The following is a 13,904-nucleotide window of genomic DNA, read 5'->3' as shown; positions in this document are numbered from 1 at the left end:
TTTCAGCCTCACTTTCCTCAGCTGCCGATCAGGGCTTCTATAGGATAAAATGAAAGTGTGTAAGGAGTTTTGTGAATCTTAAAGCGTTATGTAATTCTCAAATTATTATCATTTTTAAATGCTAATGATATATTGTGAAGGAAAAGGAAAACTAAATTTTGAAATGAAATTAGACACAATATGTCTCTTACCATCAACTTTTAAAGGCCTTACAAATTCAAGAAATTGCCTTTTCAGTTTCCTCAAAACCCTCCATTTATTATTTTATCCTTCCTTATGTCTGCCTGATTCCAAAGAATAAGTGTTTATGAAAAATGTTAAGCATGGGTTTTTAATTCAGTTTAAGAGCTTTAAATAGTATTAAAATAGTATAAAAAGTTTTCTGCTTTTTAGTGCAAATTCATATTTCAGATATATTTCATAAAGACTTACATGGATTGTTATAGAACCTAGCTACCCTGTATAACATTGTCATTCTAAAAATATATTCCTACATTTAAAAATATTAACTTGCAAATGAATTTTTGCAATAATGTCTGTATATAAAACACCTATGTTTCTAATTGCTCAGTAATAAATTCATCCATCTTTCTCTTGGTTATAAACTACGATAGACTTCATTTGCACTAGGTATAAATACAGGCTTGGCTTTCCTGTTTTTTTTTTTTTTCCACACAATGTTAGTGATAATCATGAATTTCCAGCATTTCTATTAAAGCTTTGAAGCTAAGTGGGAGTAGGGTTGGTGACCCTACTGTAGATAATTGGTGAGGGGGAGGCAGGAAAAGGAAGATTGAAAGAAGCCACACTATAATAGAGACTTAACCCCATGTAATGCCAGTATGGCCACAGGGAAAACATTTTCTAAAGAAGCTTTTCATTCATTCTCCTCAGTTTGTTCCTTGGCCTTTAGCATTAGAATGGCCTTTATAGAACAGAAAAATTTGTACGCCCTGTTATACTTGGTAGAACAGATACCTAACTCTAACATCAACATTTTCAAACTCTCCTGGAAAAATAGAATTTCTGGGCAAATTTTTCCTTTTTTTCTCCCCCACTTAAAGAGCTTTCAGTTCCCTGGAGAAATTAAACAGAATTTATTTTTTTAACATTACCAGGCAGAATGATTATGCTTAATAACTGTGTTACGAGCATGTATCGTAGGGAGGAATAGAGAGGATTCAATATATGCTTGACTTCCTGGGAAAAGAATTTGTTTGCAAAACATGGCAATTTACCAAACCTATCTAAACCCCAAAACCAGTGAATAATATAGAAATCATGCAAGTTACTATGAGGCTTGTATGACTGCATTTGAAGAAAAATAAAATGAATACAGACAATGATGATAAGGACTTAAATTTATATAGCATTTACTATATGCTAAGCATTTAATAATTACTATCATTTGATGCTCATCACAATTCTGGGTAGTAGAAGCTATTATCTTCATCTTACAGTTGAGGAAACCAAAGCAAATAGCAGTTCAGTGACTTATCCAGTATTATACAATTAGTAAGATAAATTAGACATTGAACACTAATTTACTGATGCACATTGCTATCAGGTATATTATAATTGTGACCAGTAGAGTTGCTGAAAATGCTAGAAACTAGCAAATAATTTTTGTGAGCTGGTAAGGGTTTGAGTCTACCTGCAAGCCTAATTTAAAGTCATTCCTAATTTTAGCCAGCCTCTAATGGAATTTCAAAGACTAGTCAAAAGACAAAAATTATGGAAGTTAAACTTTAGGAAGAGATTGATTTGAAAATGTCATCAACTCTGTCTATTAAACATACATGATACAAGTCAGGTGCAAATATTTTCCTGGTATTCAAGATTTCTTTGACAACTTTGTTTTTGTTCAAGAGGAGACAGTTTTCTCTTTTCTATGGGCTACTAAATTAACACAATGGATAAAGTGCTAGAATTAGAATCAGGAAGACTCTTCTTCCCAAGTTCAGATCTGACCAAAGACATTAGCTGTATGACCTTGAATAAGTCATTTAATCTTGTTTACCTCAATTTCTTGTGTTTAAAATGATCTGGAGAAGAAAATGTCAAACCACTCCAGTATCTTTGCTAAGAAAACAAGACTATCAGGAGGATTGAAGTGCTGTCAGCATTGATTGTTTAGTTAACTTTGTTTTTAAGTAATATAGGACAATGACAAATTCAAACAGTTCTTGCTTCGTTGTGTTTCAGTCCAATATCTTGGTGCAATGCTGACTACAAACTGGTTTCATTTTGTGAGTTCTATTTCTGGGGAAAATCTGTTTTATAGTCTGAATGCATACTTTGGTTCCTTCTACTTGCTTATTAGTACCCAAGAAGCTTTAAAAAAATCTAAATGAGTACATGAGTTTTTCTTACTCTACAGAAAAAAAACTATAGAAAGTTATTGATGCAATTTAGATTAATCTGCTGTGCAAGACTAAGCTACATGAGAACGGGGAAGCATATCTAAAATGTGCACTTCTCTTATTACATTGTGTGTATGTATATACTATATATATGTATTATATATATGCGTGTGTATATATGTATATTTACATATGCATATATACATACTAGAGAAAGAGAGACACACACAGAGAGAGATCCATTGTAACTTTATGACCATTTGTTTAAAATTTAATAGGAACATTAGGAAATTACAAAGTTTCTTTACAACCATCCCCTGAAGTAGCCAATGAAAATATTTAGGGAAGAGATAAACCCAAAATCTCATTAAGTACATGAAAAAGATTCAAATTCAGATCTTTCAGCTCCAAGTCTACTGTTCTTTTCTCCTCTGTGTATACTGCTTACACAATATTGCAAATATTGTCACAAATAATAAATTGGGTGATCTTTTATAGATTTTTTTTCAGAACCTACTCTCAAAACAATATCTTTAGAATATCATCTGACTTTGCAGTTTAAAGTACATGGTGGTGATCTCAGCAATATACATCCCATTACATGATTCTCCTTTAAGTTTTACATCCCCAAAGTAAAATTGAGTTTTCTGGATCCTTTGTAATTGCCTCAAACCCTCTCCAAATTTCAATTTTCATTCAATTTTTAATTAAATTTCATTTAACGTTTTCTTTAGAGGGAAACGTGTATAATTCAGTTGATTGCTTTTATTGCTCAAAGTTAGAGAAAGAAATTCATAACAGGATTCACTACTAAAGCCAAGACCTACTGGCAGGAAGAAATATTGAACTACTCGAGAATGAATCTATTAAGGGACTAAGGGAATTGGCACATCTATCAACTTGAAATGTCACAGGTGTCAGCCACAGAGAAGTTGCTGGTCTTTGTAATGTATAATGTTTCTCACCCAGAATCAGTAGAGAATTCACTTTATGTCATTGGGGCTGGATGACTTTGCCTTGTTCTAGAATATATAGCATTCTGCTCTTGGTGATTAAGGGTACCAGCTAGGGGAGGACTAGCCAGGTAGAGGAGTCCAATGATCTTGGCTTTATCTTCTCCACAACTAGCAGAGTTAACTAATAGCATTACTGTGCCTCTGATCATTACTTACTTCTCGCTTTAGGCTTCTTGATCATCTCATAGGCCCTTGTTCTCCTCTTTTCTTCCTGCTGATGTTAGCTGGGTTGGGCATGACCTGGACCTTTATGTTACCTGCTTTTCCAATTTGCCTTAATATTATAGAATTTCAGTTCTCTGAATAGAAAAATGGCCCGAGTTAGACCTAATGGTGAAGAAGAAAATAAGGGGTGATTAGGGTGAAGGTTCAGTCATTAATAGCAGTAATATTCTGTGCTTAAAAACTTTTTTAAGTGTTCTTGGCTTAAAATACAGGGATGATGTTGGGGTGACTAGAGCTATCGGTCTTGTTTTCTGAGAGCTGAGTCACACAGGGTCTCAGTAGCTCGATTGGGATGATGAGAATAATTGAACCATTGGTTTGAGGCCTTCTGTCATCTCCCTTGTTCCTGATATGTATGTTTCTTAATTCATCTGATCTCCTGTGTTGATACTTTTAAAGAGCTGTGCTTTCATCACTGTGAATATTCCCTCCACCTATGCAAATAACAAATATCTCAACCTTGATCCCTATTTCCCTATTTTTTCCCTACCACAGATTTTAAGCAACATTCTTCAGGCCTCCTCTTGTTATTTTATTATCTCTGTTCATTGCTCAGGCTGTTCTTCTGTTTTTCCTCCTTCTTACCCCTTGGCCAGCCCACCTCATTTTCCATCTGGTTAAGGATGATAATGTGAAATGATACCCTTACATATGGTTTTGGCATCATTATAATTCTATTCTTGCTTGGGGTAAGATAGAATTATAGGACATTGTGGGAAGTAGGCTCTCACTAAAGCTTGGTTGGAGAGAGAGTACAATAAGCAAAAGGTTTGTCTAGGTTCTCTGTTACAACTCCGTTTCCCAAAATGAATTAACTACCAATATCATTTGTCTTTAGCAATTCCATTTCCCTTAGGAACTTAACTCGGTCTCAGGTATCTGTGAGGCATGTTAATATTAAGAAATATCTGCATGGTTAGAGATTTCCAATGTTGGGTTTTGCTTGCTACCATGAAAATGTTCCTTTACTGTCATTGTTTTTTTCCTCCTTATTTCCTAACATTGCTGCTCAATTTCTGTCTTTGCACAGGTCACTGGAATCTGATCTCTGGCGAGCCTTAGGATAGACACTTTCTAATGATCAAATATTTTGAATATATGGTTTCCGTAAGCGGAACCAGTTACTGCTAAAGCATTGTGGAAGAGTCGAGGCTTTCAACCGAGGTTCTCACTGATGCTCTCTCTGCACTTTCTTGACTGCTGATTTTTCCTTTCTTGGTCTACCCTGCTTCCTTTTGGTCATCTTTGATTGTGTTGTCCTGGATAAACTTTAGGAAGGTGAGCTGTGACTTCTGAACCCTGCATGATATCCTGCAGACTCAATTTTTAGCATTCCTTAGTTGATAAGTGACTGCCTCCCCTTTTCAAGCATGAGGTCAGTTAACTATTGTCAGTCCTCCAAGTTCTGCATGAACAGCTTGTGGGAAGAAAATACAGTAAGGTCTTTCAGGTTCTGAAGAAAATGTACATAGTTTGTATTTAGCTCTGAATCGGAAGGAGTCAGTTGTGTATGGCTCTGTATGCTTGTGTACATCTGTGCTCTCCTTAACATTCTCTTTTCTGCAGGCTGTTTGTACATGTGTAAATAAATGAGACAATAAATATATTCTGACATTATATCAGAGCATTATTTTTATTTGACTTCATCTCATTATCAGACATGACTCAAATGCAGATGTAACTGTCCTGCTTACTGGAAAGAGGGTTTGCTTGCTCCACTCAAGTTGTAATTTTTTTCTGATGTCAAGAAAAAAGTTATTGTAGTTCCTAAGTAGTTTGTGCAATTCATAGATTAAGGAGGTGATGACGAAGATGTTGCTTTTATCCAACTTGGTTTAAATTGTCTAGGGTGGAAGCTAAATACATCAAGTAATAGGCAAGCTATTTGAGGACTTGCCATGAATAAAAAGATCCACAACTTCTAGGACATTGAATTTTCTTTCACTCAGTGATCTACTCTGAGATCCAGAGGCTCATTCTTCCTTTCACAAGGAAGGAACACCTTCAGGAAGATAATTTTCTTTTTACAGAGACGACATTAGCCATTAATCTTTTCATGTAGTAAAGATAATGCTGTTTATCTCAGTTAACAATTGTTCCCCAACTTGTTTTCTTATCAATTATTTGGAGTTCTTTATTTTATCAAGCATTTTTAAAAATGCTGTTATATAGGAGCTGATTATGTTCATCATTTTAAAAGTTATTTAGTAACTTGCTTTAGCTTTGTATTTAAGCTTTTCTCAAGTTTCTAACATCAATACTGTGCTTTTTTGCAGGAGGTATTCATACAAAATGAGAAATTCATGATTAAAAGGAGGGCAATATCAGCATAAAGATGATGAAGCATCATGTTGCATAAATAATAGCAGCTTATGACTAGAGCATTGGATCTGAGGTCAAGAGGACCTGAGTTTATATCTGGACTCAGAAACTTGCTAGATGTGGGACCCTGGCAGTCATTTATTGTATGCTTCAGTTAATCCATCTATAAAATAGGGATAATAGTTGCACCTGTCTCCCAGAAGTTGTTGTGAGGATTAAATAAGATAATATTTGTAAAGTACACTGGGGATTTTAAAAGGTTAACTATCGAAATTCATAGTGCTGTGACACTTTAAGGTTCTATAAAAGGATTTCATAATAACAGGCTTATTATGTGGATAGTATAAATAGCACCACTGACATTTTCCCCCCATGAGGAAACTGAAGTCCAAAGAGGTTATAGTCATGAGATTTGAACCCAGTTCTTCTGATTCCATATCCAATTTCCCCTCTCCCCTTTTTGAACTATACACTGCCCGGACTTAAAATACTTGAAATATTTCTTAAATATTAAAGTAATCATAATGAGCAGTTAGGTTATTTAGAAAGCTGTTTGGGTCATTCCTTCTGCCATCCAGAAAATAAATCTTCAAACTATTCAGGAAAGATGATCATGTAGTCTGTTTTGGGGGATGTCACCTCTAATATCGATTTGGCCTTTTACTTCATGCTCTTTAAAGATCCAGAGATGGCACCTTTGAAAAGAATTTATAAAGTATACATTGGGATCATGGGCAGGGGTCCTCAAACTACGGCCCACAGCCGCTGATGCGGCAGCTGAGGACGTTTATCCCCCTCACCCAGGGCTAAGAAGTTTCTTTATAAAGGTCCACAAAACAAAGTTTTTGTTTTTACGATAGTCCGGCCCTCCAACAGTCTGAGGGACACTGAACTGGCCTCCTATTTAAAAAGTTTGAGGACCCCTAATGAGCAAGAAGTGTTTTAAGGACAATCTAGTCTGACCTCTCCTGACTCTTGAAAGTAAGGATACTAAGACTCAGAGAGCTTCCTTAATTTCCTTAAGGTCAAACAGATGAAAGTGTCTATGTAAATCTCTAAGCAAAACTGTTAGACCACAGCTACTTTATTCCTTCATTAGAAATATTTGGGAGATGGGGGGTAGGAGAAAGGAAGAAGATCATTCATTAGCTAGATCATGTCCAGGACTCTCATTTGGCACCTACCTTAGGCAAAGCATTGCACTTTATTCATCTTTTGTCTTAGTCAAGCCAATAACATCTATTTATCAGTACACGAGTCGCAGTGCTAGGTTGGGCGCTGGGGTTATAAATACAAAATGAGAAATGGTTCCTGAAGCTGTAAAATAAATGGAGTTATGCTAGAAGGCATCTAAGCTCCTTTCCAGGTTTGCATCCTACATGGGAGCAATGATAAACCCTAAGTGATGAGATTGGGAGGCAGGTTTCAGAGAGTCTCAAATGCAGACATCTGCTAACTCAACCTGGTGCCTGTCCAAGGGACACGATGCCCAGGTTTTCTCATGAGTGCCTGTCTCCGCTGAACGTTCCGGAGTCCTCCTTCAACGTCTCCTGAAGCTGCTGGGATGCCAGTGGACTACATGGGGATAGGGAGTTAGTCACTGAGGAGTAAGCGTTGGGTGGGTTTTCCATTTGACTTTACGACATAGCTCAGATACTATAGGGACTCTGGGGCTCTGGGGCTTTCAGGGAGAAAGGGAGCAGCAGAGTAGGCGGCCAGTTGTGATGCTACCTATTCTCTTATGGAAGAGAAATTAGACTTGCTCTGGCAAGGGGTTGAAGTAGCACTGAGGCAAATTTAACCTTGTGTAAAAGGAAAACACTTCCATTGTTAGAGCTACCTTGGAACATTATGGGTTCCTTCTCCCCAAAAGACTTCAAGCAAAGTGCCGATAATCCTTTGTTGGGTACATTATAATGGGAACTCATTGGGGAAGCATAAATTGGACTTGATGACCTATTATTACTCTGAAAGATGCCATTTTGATTTATTTCAAAAGAAATTTGTACTTAAATTGTATGTGTATAGGGGTTCATAAACAGTGGAAATTTATATACCCATCCCCATATTTACATTCATTTAAAAATATATATACATAGAAGGAGTAGATTTTTAAGACACAACTTCATTATTCTTTTTAGATAATTCAAAGCCAACAAAACCAAATCCCTTAATAGATCTACTTTATTTTAAATGAAAACAAATGATAGAAATATTATTTTATTTTGAATTAGACAAACATGAACATTGTCATATATACATAACAACTGGATTTTTTCCATAGTTTTAAGTATATTAAATTAAGCAAGGTAGTAACAAAACTTTCTTGATCATTTATTGCTTAAAAAGTTAATTGTGCATTTATTAGATATCTTCTATATGCCAGGCACTATGTTAAACACTACACCTCAAGAAAGGAGACAGAAAAATAGCTGTGTACAAAGTGTTTATTGGATAAATTGGAGATAATCAACAGAGTGAAAACCCTAGCATTAAGGGAGTTCAAGAAAGGCTTCTTGTAGAAAGTAGGATTTACATGGGATGTGAAGGAAGCCAGTCAGAAGGGAGAGCATTCAGGTATGAGGGCAGACAATGAAAATGCCAGAAGTCAGATGATGTTTGTCACTTTCTGACCTTTCAACTCTTTTATATATTTTTCATTGCTGCTCTTATTCCTGCCTTTATCTTTTATTGTCACTAGCTTCTAATTTCTGCCCTCTTTTATTATAAATAAGGCCTATCATCTCATTTCACAGCTGCTGGATTTCTTCTTAGGCTTTCATTAACTTAGAGCAAAGATCCATATTATTATCAACTTTGAAACAAGGAAAGCTGTTATGCTAAATCAAAATTTCACTCTGAGCAAACCACCTGTGTCTTCAAGAGCTACTAGTGGGACTATTCATGGATATCCCTGGGAGATGGAGGTTGGACTAAGGCAGGTAAATACTTCTACTCCAAAGTAGCTGCCACCTCAGCTCTTGTGACAAAAAAGTGTATTTTGGCCTAAATTAATAATACTTACCAGTCTTGTTTCTGTTTTAGCTACCTAAGATGAAGCAAAGAGGGCAATGCCCACCATTGTTTGCAATATTGATGGGCAAGGTCATATAATTATAGTTTTTAAAAATCAGTTAAGCAATATTAGATTATTCATTCCTCATAACAATCCCTATAATTTAGGGTTGTTTTGGTTCAGACCTTCAGCAAGTCATCTATTATTTGTAATCTTAGAGTATCCTGGACTTGCCCATAGGCACATACCTAATGAGTTTTAGAGATCAGTCTTGAACTGTGAATTCTCCAACTCTACAACTAATCTGTTTATCATGCCACAACATTTCTCATAAGGGAAAACTGCAAGAAATTTTATTCCCATTTTATGGATGAGGAAACTGATTTTGGAGGAAGTTATGACTCACGTCACTTCAATATTTTGAAGATCTGTGATATTTATCAATTTTGTCATTGTGAATGTTCTCAACACCAGTTCAACCCATTTGTGTTTGTGAATGAACTTCTGAGGCCGAAAATTGTCTTCACCAGGTTATGAACCTTTTTGAACTTTGCTAGACTGGTCCTCAGACAATCCACACTATCACTTGCACCCGAGGCTTTTCCACTTTGCGAAAGGAGTTTACACTTGCTTTGCAAAGCGCTCAAGGACCCAGGGCCATTTTTCACTGAAAAAGCATTGGAAGAAGATTTCAGTGGAGATGTGTGGCCACATAACTAGGCAATACTAAAGAGTTAGAATATGAACCCAAGTGCTTTTTGACTTCCAGGTCTAGTACACTTTTCGCATCATACTGCATCTTTATATACTCTCCAGGTTAGATGCTACAGAGTAGCCTTAAGGAAGAAGATTATCAGTGGAGATACCCTGGAGACAAAATCCAAGAGAGGAACTGGTAGTAAAATCCATGGCCCCAAATGCCCAAAGTTTAGGCAAAAATGAAGAATTAGAGATACCAACACAAATGGTTAAATTTGACCTCATATCATGGATACTTGTTGGGATGCTACCCATAACAATTGGAGGATGGCTCCAGATGAATAATATACTTTAATCAAAAGAAACAGGTTACTTAAACGCTATATGATGATCAATTCTAATGGATGGGGCCCTCTTCAACAATGAGATGAAACAAATCAGCTCCAATAGAGCAGTAATGAATTGAACCAATTACACCCAGTGAAAGAACTCTGGGAGATGACAATGAACTACTACATAGAATTCCCAATCCCTCTATTTTTGTCTGCCTGAATTTTTGATTTCCTTCACAGGTTAATTGTACACTATTTCAAAGTCCAATTCTTTTTTGTGCAGCAAAATAACCATATGGACATGTATACATATATTGTATTTAACATATACTTTAACATATTTAACATGTATTGATTTACCTGCCATCTGGGGAAAGGGGTGGGGGGAAGGAGGGGAAAAATTGGAACAAAAGGTTTTGCAACTGTCAATGCTGAAAAATTACCCATGCATATATCTTGTAAATAAAAAGATATAATAAAAAAAAGAAACAGGTTAAGTAAAGGAGTATGGGAGTGGAATGACATAAGATATATTCACAGATATCCTAGAGGAAATCTAAAAACCAGCAGCATTCAGTTCCTCCAGTTGAATTCAAGTGTTGAGTTCATTGTTGGACAAATAATTCACATTTAAAGTACAACATTAGATGAATTTTTTTTTTTTTTTTTTGGTGATTACTATCAATCTTGGTAATCTTATCTGCTATTCTGCTGTCATTATTATAGAGTGTTATGTGAGGACTGAGGATGATTTTTCTGTTTTTTCCCCCCCATGTGCTGACATGGATTAGAATTCATTGCCTAGTGAAATAGAGATGGAGGAGATAAATGAATTGAGAGATCAACAGAAATCATTAATGGGAATATATTCAAGTCCCTTAGGGATGACATCAGAGAAGAATGGTACTAGGAGAAATCATGAGGCTGCAACAAACGCCACTAAGAAAAGATATTAGGTGAAGGAGAGGAATTTTAAATTTTAATATGGAAGATCTTTGAAGACTAAGTATCAGTGAAATGTCCAGAAACTCCTCAAAAGCTGCTATTCTAATTTATGAGGAAGTAGTGGGGATCAAAGAGTAACCTAGAAAGATCAATGATGAAACAAAGAGTAGAAGCTGATGGTTTCATGTCAGTTTATCATAAATGGAATGCTTATGAGATCTGTAGATGATATGAGGGTGAGGGTTAACGCTGAACAGCAAAACTGGTAGCAATTTGTAAAAAAAAAAAAACCACTGACAACTCAAGAGAAGAGAGGAGATCTTATTAAAGCTGGAGGAGGAGGAAATGTTGATTGAAAAATCAGGGCACTAAATGGGACAGTGGATTGAGCACCTGCACTGAATCAGGAGAATCTGAATTCAAATCTGCCTGCCCTGAAGACACTTAATTCTCCCTAGCTTTGTGACCCTGGCCAAATCACTTAACCCTAATTGCCTCAACCACCTCAAAAAAAGAATAAAAGAAAAGAAAAGTTAAAGCACCTAGGGCAGTTTGTGGACTAAAGAGGACAATTTGAAAAGGCATTGTGGATTGGGCTTTGAAATTTGTTTGGAGTGGAGTGGGGAAGAGGAGGGCTGATTGGAATAATCTGATTAGTAGCTACAGTTTGGATGGAGGCATCTAAGTGACTCAGTGGATAGCTCTGATCCTGGAGTCAGAAAACAAAGGGTTTAATCCAGTTTCAGACCTTATTAGCTTTGTGAAAATCACTTGACCTTGGTCTGCCTGGATTTCCTCATAATGGGTTTGATAATGGTGCTATTTCCTATTATTGTTAATAGTAAGCTAAAACCTTTGGTTTTACATATATATGTGCATATATATGCATAAATAAGATTTTATTGTTATTAATTTTATTATTGACTTGAAAAGTTAAACCCACATAAGAAAACAAAATTTGGCAACTGATTAGATATGAGGAATGAGACAGTAAGTAGTCAAAAATGATAGCTAAATTGTGAACCTGGGTGACTGGGAGGATAGTGGTATTCTCCCCACTAATAGGGAAGTGAAGAAGAAGGAACAGTTTGGGAGGAAAAATAATGAGTTCAGTTTTAGACACTTAGACTTTAAGACATCCAGAGGTTATTCAAATCAGGAGAGAGTTGGACAAATTTCAGAATCATCACCGAGATGGTAAATCCATGGGGGCTTATTAGCTCACCAATAAAAGAATATAAAGGAAGAAAAGAAAAAAGCAGAGGAAAAGGTCTGTGGGGATACCTAGAATTAGCAAGGTCCAACAAAGGTGAGAGGAATGGTCAGAAGAACCGTCACAAAATCCTAGATGGAAGAGAATGTCATGGAGAAGGTGATAGTCTAAAATGCCGGGGAGGTAGAGAAGGTAAGGATGACCAAAGGTTTTTCGGTTTGAGGAGACCTCTGGTAACTTTGAAGGGAGCAGTTTCAGTTGAATGGTCAGAAGCCAAACTGCAGAGCATTCAGAACAAAGTGAGAAGAAAAGAAGTTAACATGTCCACCATAGAAGGCCTTCTCAAGGAATTTAGTAAGCACAAAATTAGTAGGCACAAAAGGAAGATGAGATAAGGGATGATAGATGATGGATATACTAGTAGACATAAAAAAGAATCCTCTTTGTAACAAGGAGAATCCCTTCTTTCCCCCAGATACAGATGGTTACAGCTCCATAGCTCATACATTAGGCACAAATTGTATGTGTTTGTAGTTTTTTTCAAATATGTTCCCTTCAAGACTGGATTATGCTTTTAAAAATAAAACAAGCCAATAACAAAAAAAAACCACTGGGTTTTCAATGTCAAAAGTCATAAATTTGGAGAGTTCCTCCAAGACTGATCAAAGTGTAATCCAAGGTAGAGCTAAAATAGCAGAATAAAAGCAGAGAATTATTTGAGCTCTCCCAAATTCTCCTCCTATTTCTAAAACAATGCCTCAAAACTAATTCTGAAGTGGCAGAACCAACAAAAGAAAGGATGAAACAAATTTTCAGCCCAAGACAACTACTCACTGTAGTGAGAGGGAAGTACAGTCGGCACAGGCCACACCAGATGTTTCCCAACAAGTGATCAGCAGGCCTTGGGCAAGACTGAATTGGCAGTGTTGGCTCTGAGAGCTCTCTCTGGTAATGGGTGTAGGAGTCTCTGTTACACTGTCCATAGGAAGTTTTCGGCTGTAGTCCCAGAGTGAGAAATAGCACTAGCACACTGAAGCCCATGGAGCCAGGGAGAGCCTGCTCCCAGTTTCAGGACAGAAAATAATTCTCGTGGCTTTTCACAGGCCAAGGGAGCAGTAACTACATCTTTTCTTAGATGATACCACTGTCTGAAAAATTGACCTTACAGACCCTCCTTCCCCCTACTTCACCCAGAATTCGCTTTGAAAACAGTAGAATGGAATACCTAAAGCTTGGAATAGTTTCCCTGGGATCCTAGGAATAGAGCCCAACTTTATATAAAGTTAAAGCTAATTACCAGGTTGGGAAAACAAGCAAGTAAGCAAGCAAACAAAAAAGAACCTAACCATAGTTATTATGGTGAAAGAGGTCAAAACAAAAACAAACTCAGAAGATAACTATATCAAAATGCTAGATGCAAAGCCTCAAAAGGCCCAAAAAGAATTCCAGGAAGAGCTCAAAATATAGTTTTAAAAATAAAATAAAATGGGTAAAGAAAAAATTGGGAAAATGAGAATAATATAAGAAAATAATTTTTTAAAAAAGAAAGTTAATAATAAAGGAGACACAAAAAAAATACTTAAGAATGTAACACCTTAAAAATGGAATAGGCCAAGTGCCAAAAGAGGCACAAAAATCCACTGAAGAGAACTCTTAAAAACAAACAACCCCCCCCCCCCACAGAGAGAGAGAGAGAGAGAATTGGTCAAATGGAAAAAAAGAGGTGTAAAGGTTCTTTGAAGAAAAGAACTACTTAAAAAACAGAATTGGCCA

General features: G+C 36.4%; 1 protein-coding gene across 2 annotated transcripts in view; it reads left to right on the top strand.

Moving 5' to 3' along the window:
• Positions 1-5,231, top strand: part of RDX (radixin) — a 115,611-nt gene extending 110,380 nt beyond the window's left edge. For both annotated transcript variants that reach the window (XM_031961122.1, XM_031961121.1), the window contains exon 15: positions 4,635-5,231. In XM_031961122.1, coding sequence (XP_031816982.1) covers positions 4,635-4,671 — 37 coding nt within the window. In that variant the 3' untranslated portion in view covers positions 4,672-5,231. The remainder of the gene's footprint in view (positions 1-4,634) is intronic.
• Positions 5,232-13,904: the final 8,673 nt, after the last annotated feature.

Source organism: Sarcophilus harrisii, chromosome 3 (assembly GCF_902635505.1).
Source record: "Sarcophilus harrisii chromosome 3, mSarHar1.11, whole genome shotgun sequence".
Lineage (NCBI taxonomy): Eukaryota > Metazoa > Chordata > Mammalia > Dasyuromorphia > Dasyuridae > Sarcophilus > Sarcophilus harrisii.
Note: the sequence above shows the minus strand (reverse complement) of the source record. Positions and strands in the feature narration are given on the sequence as shown.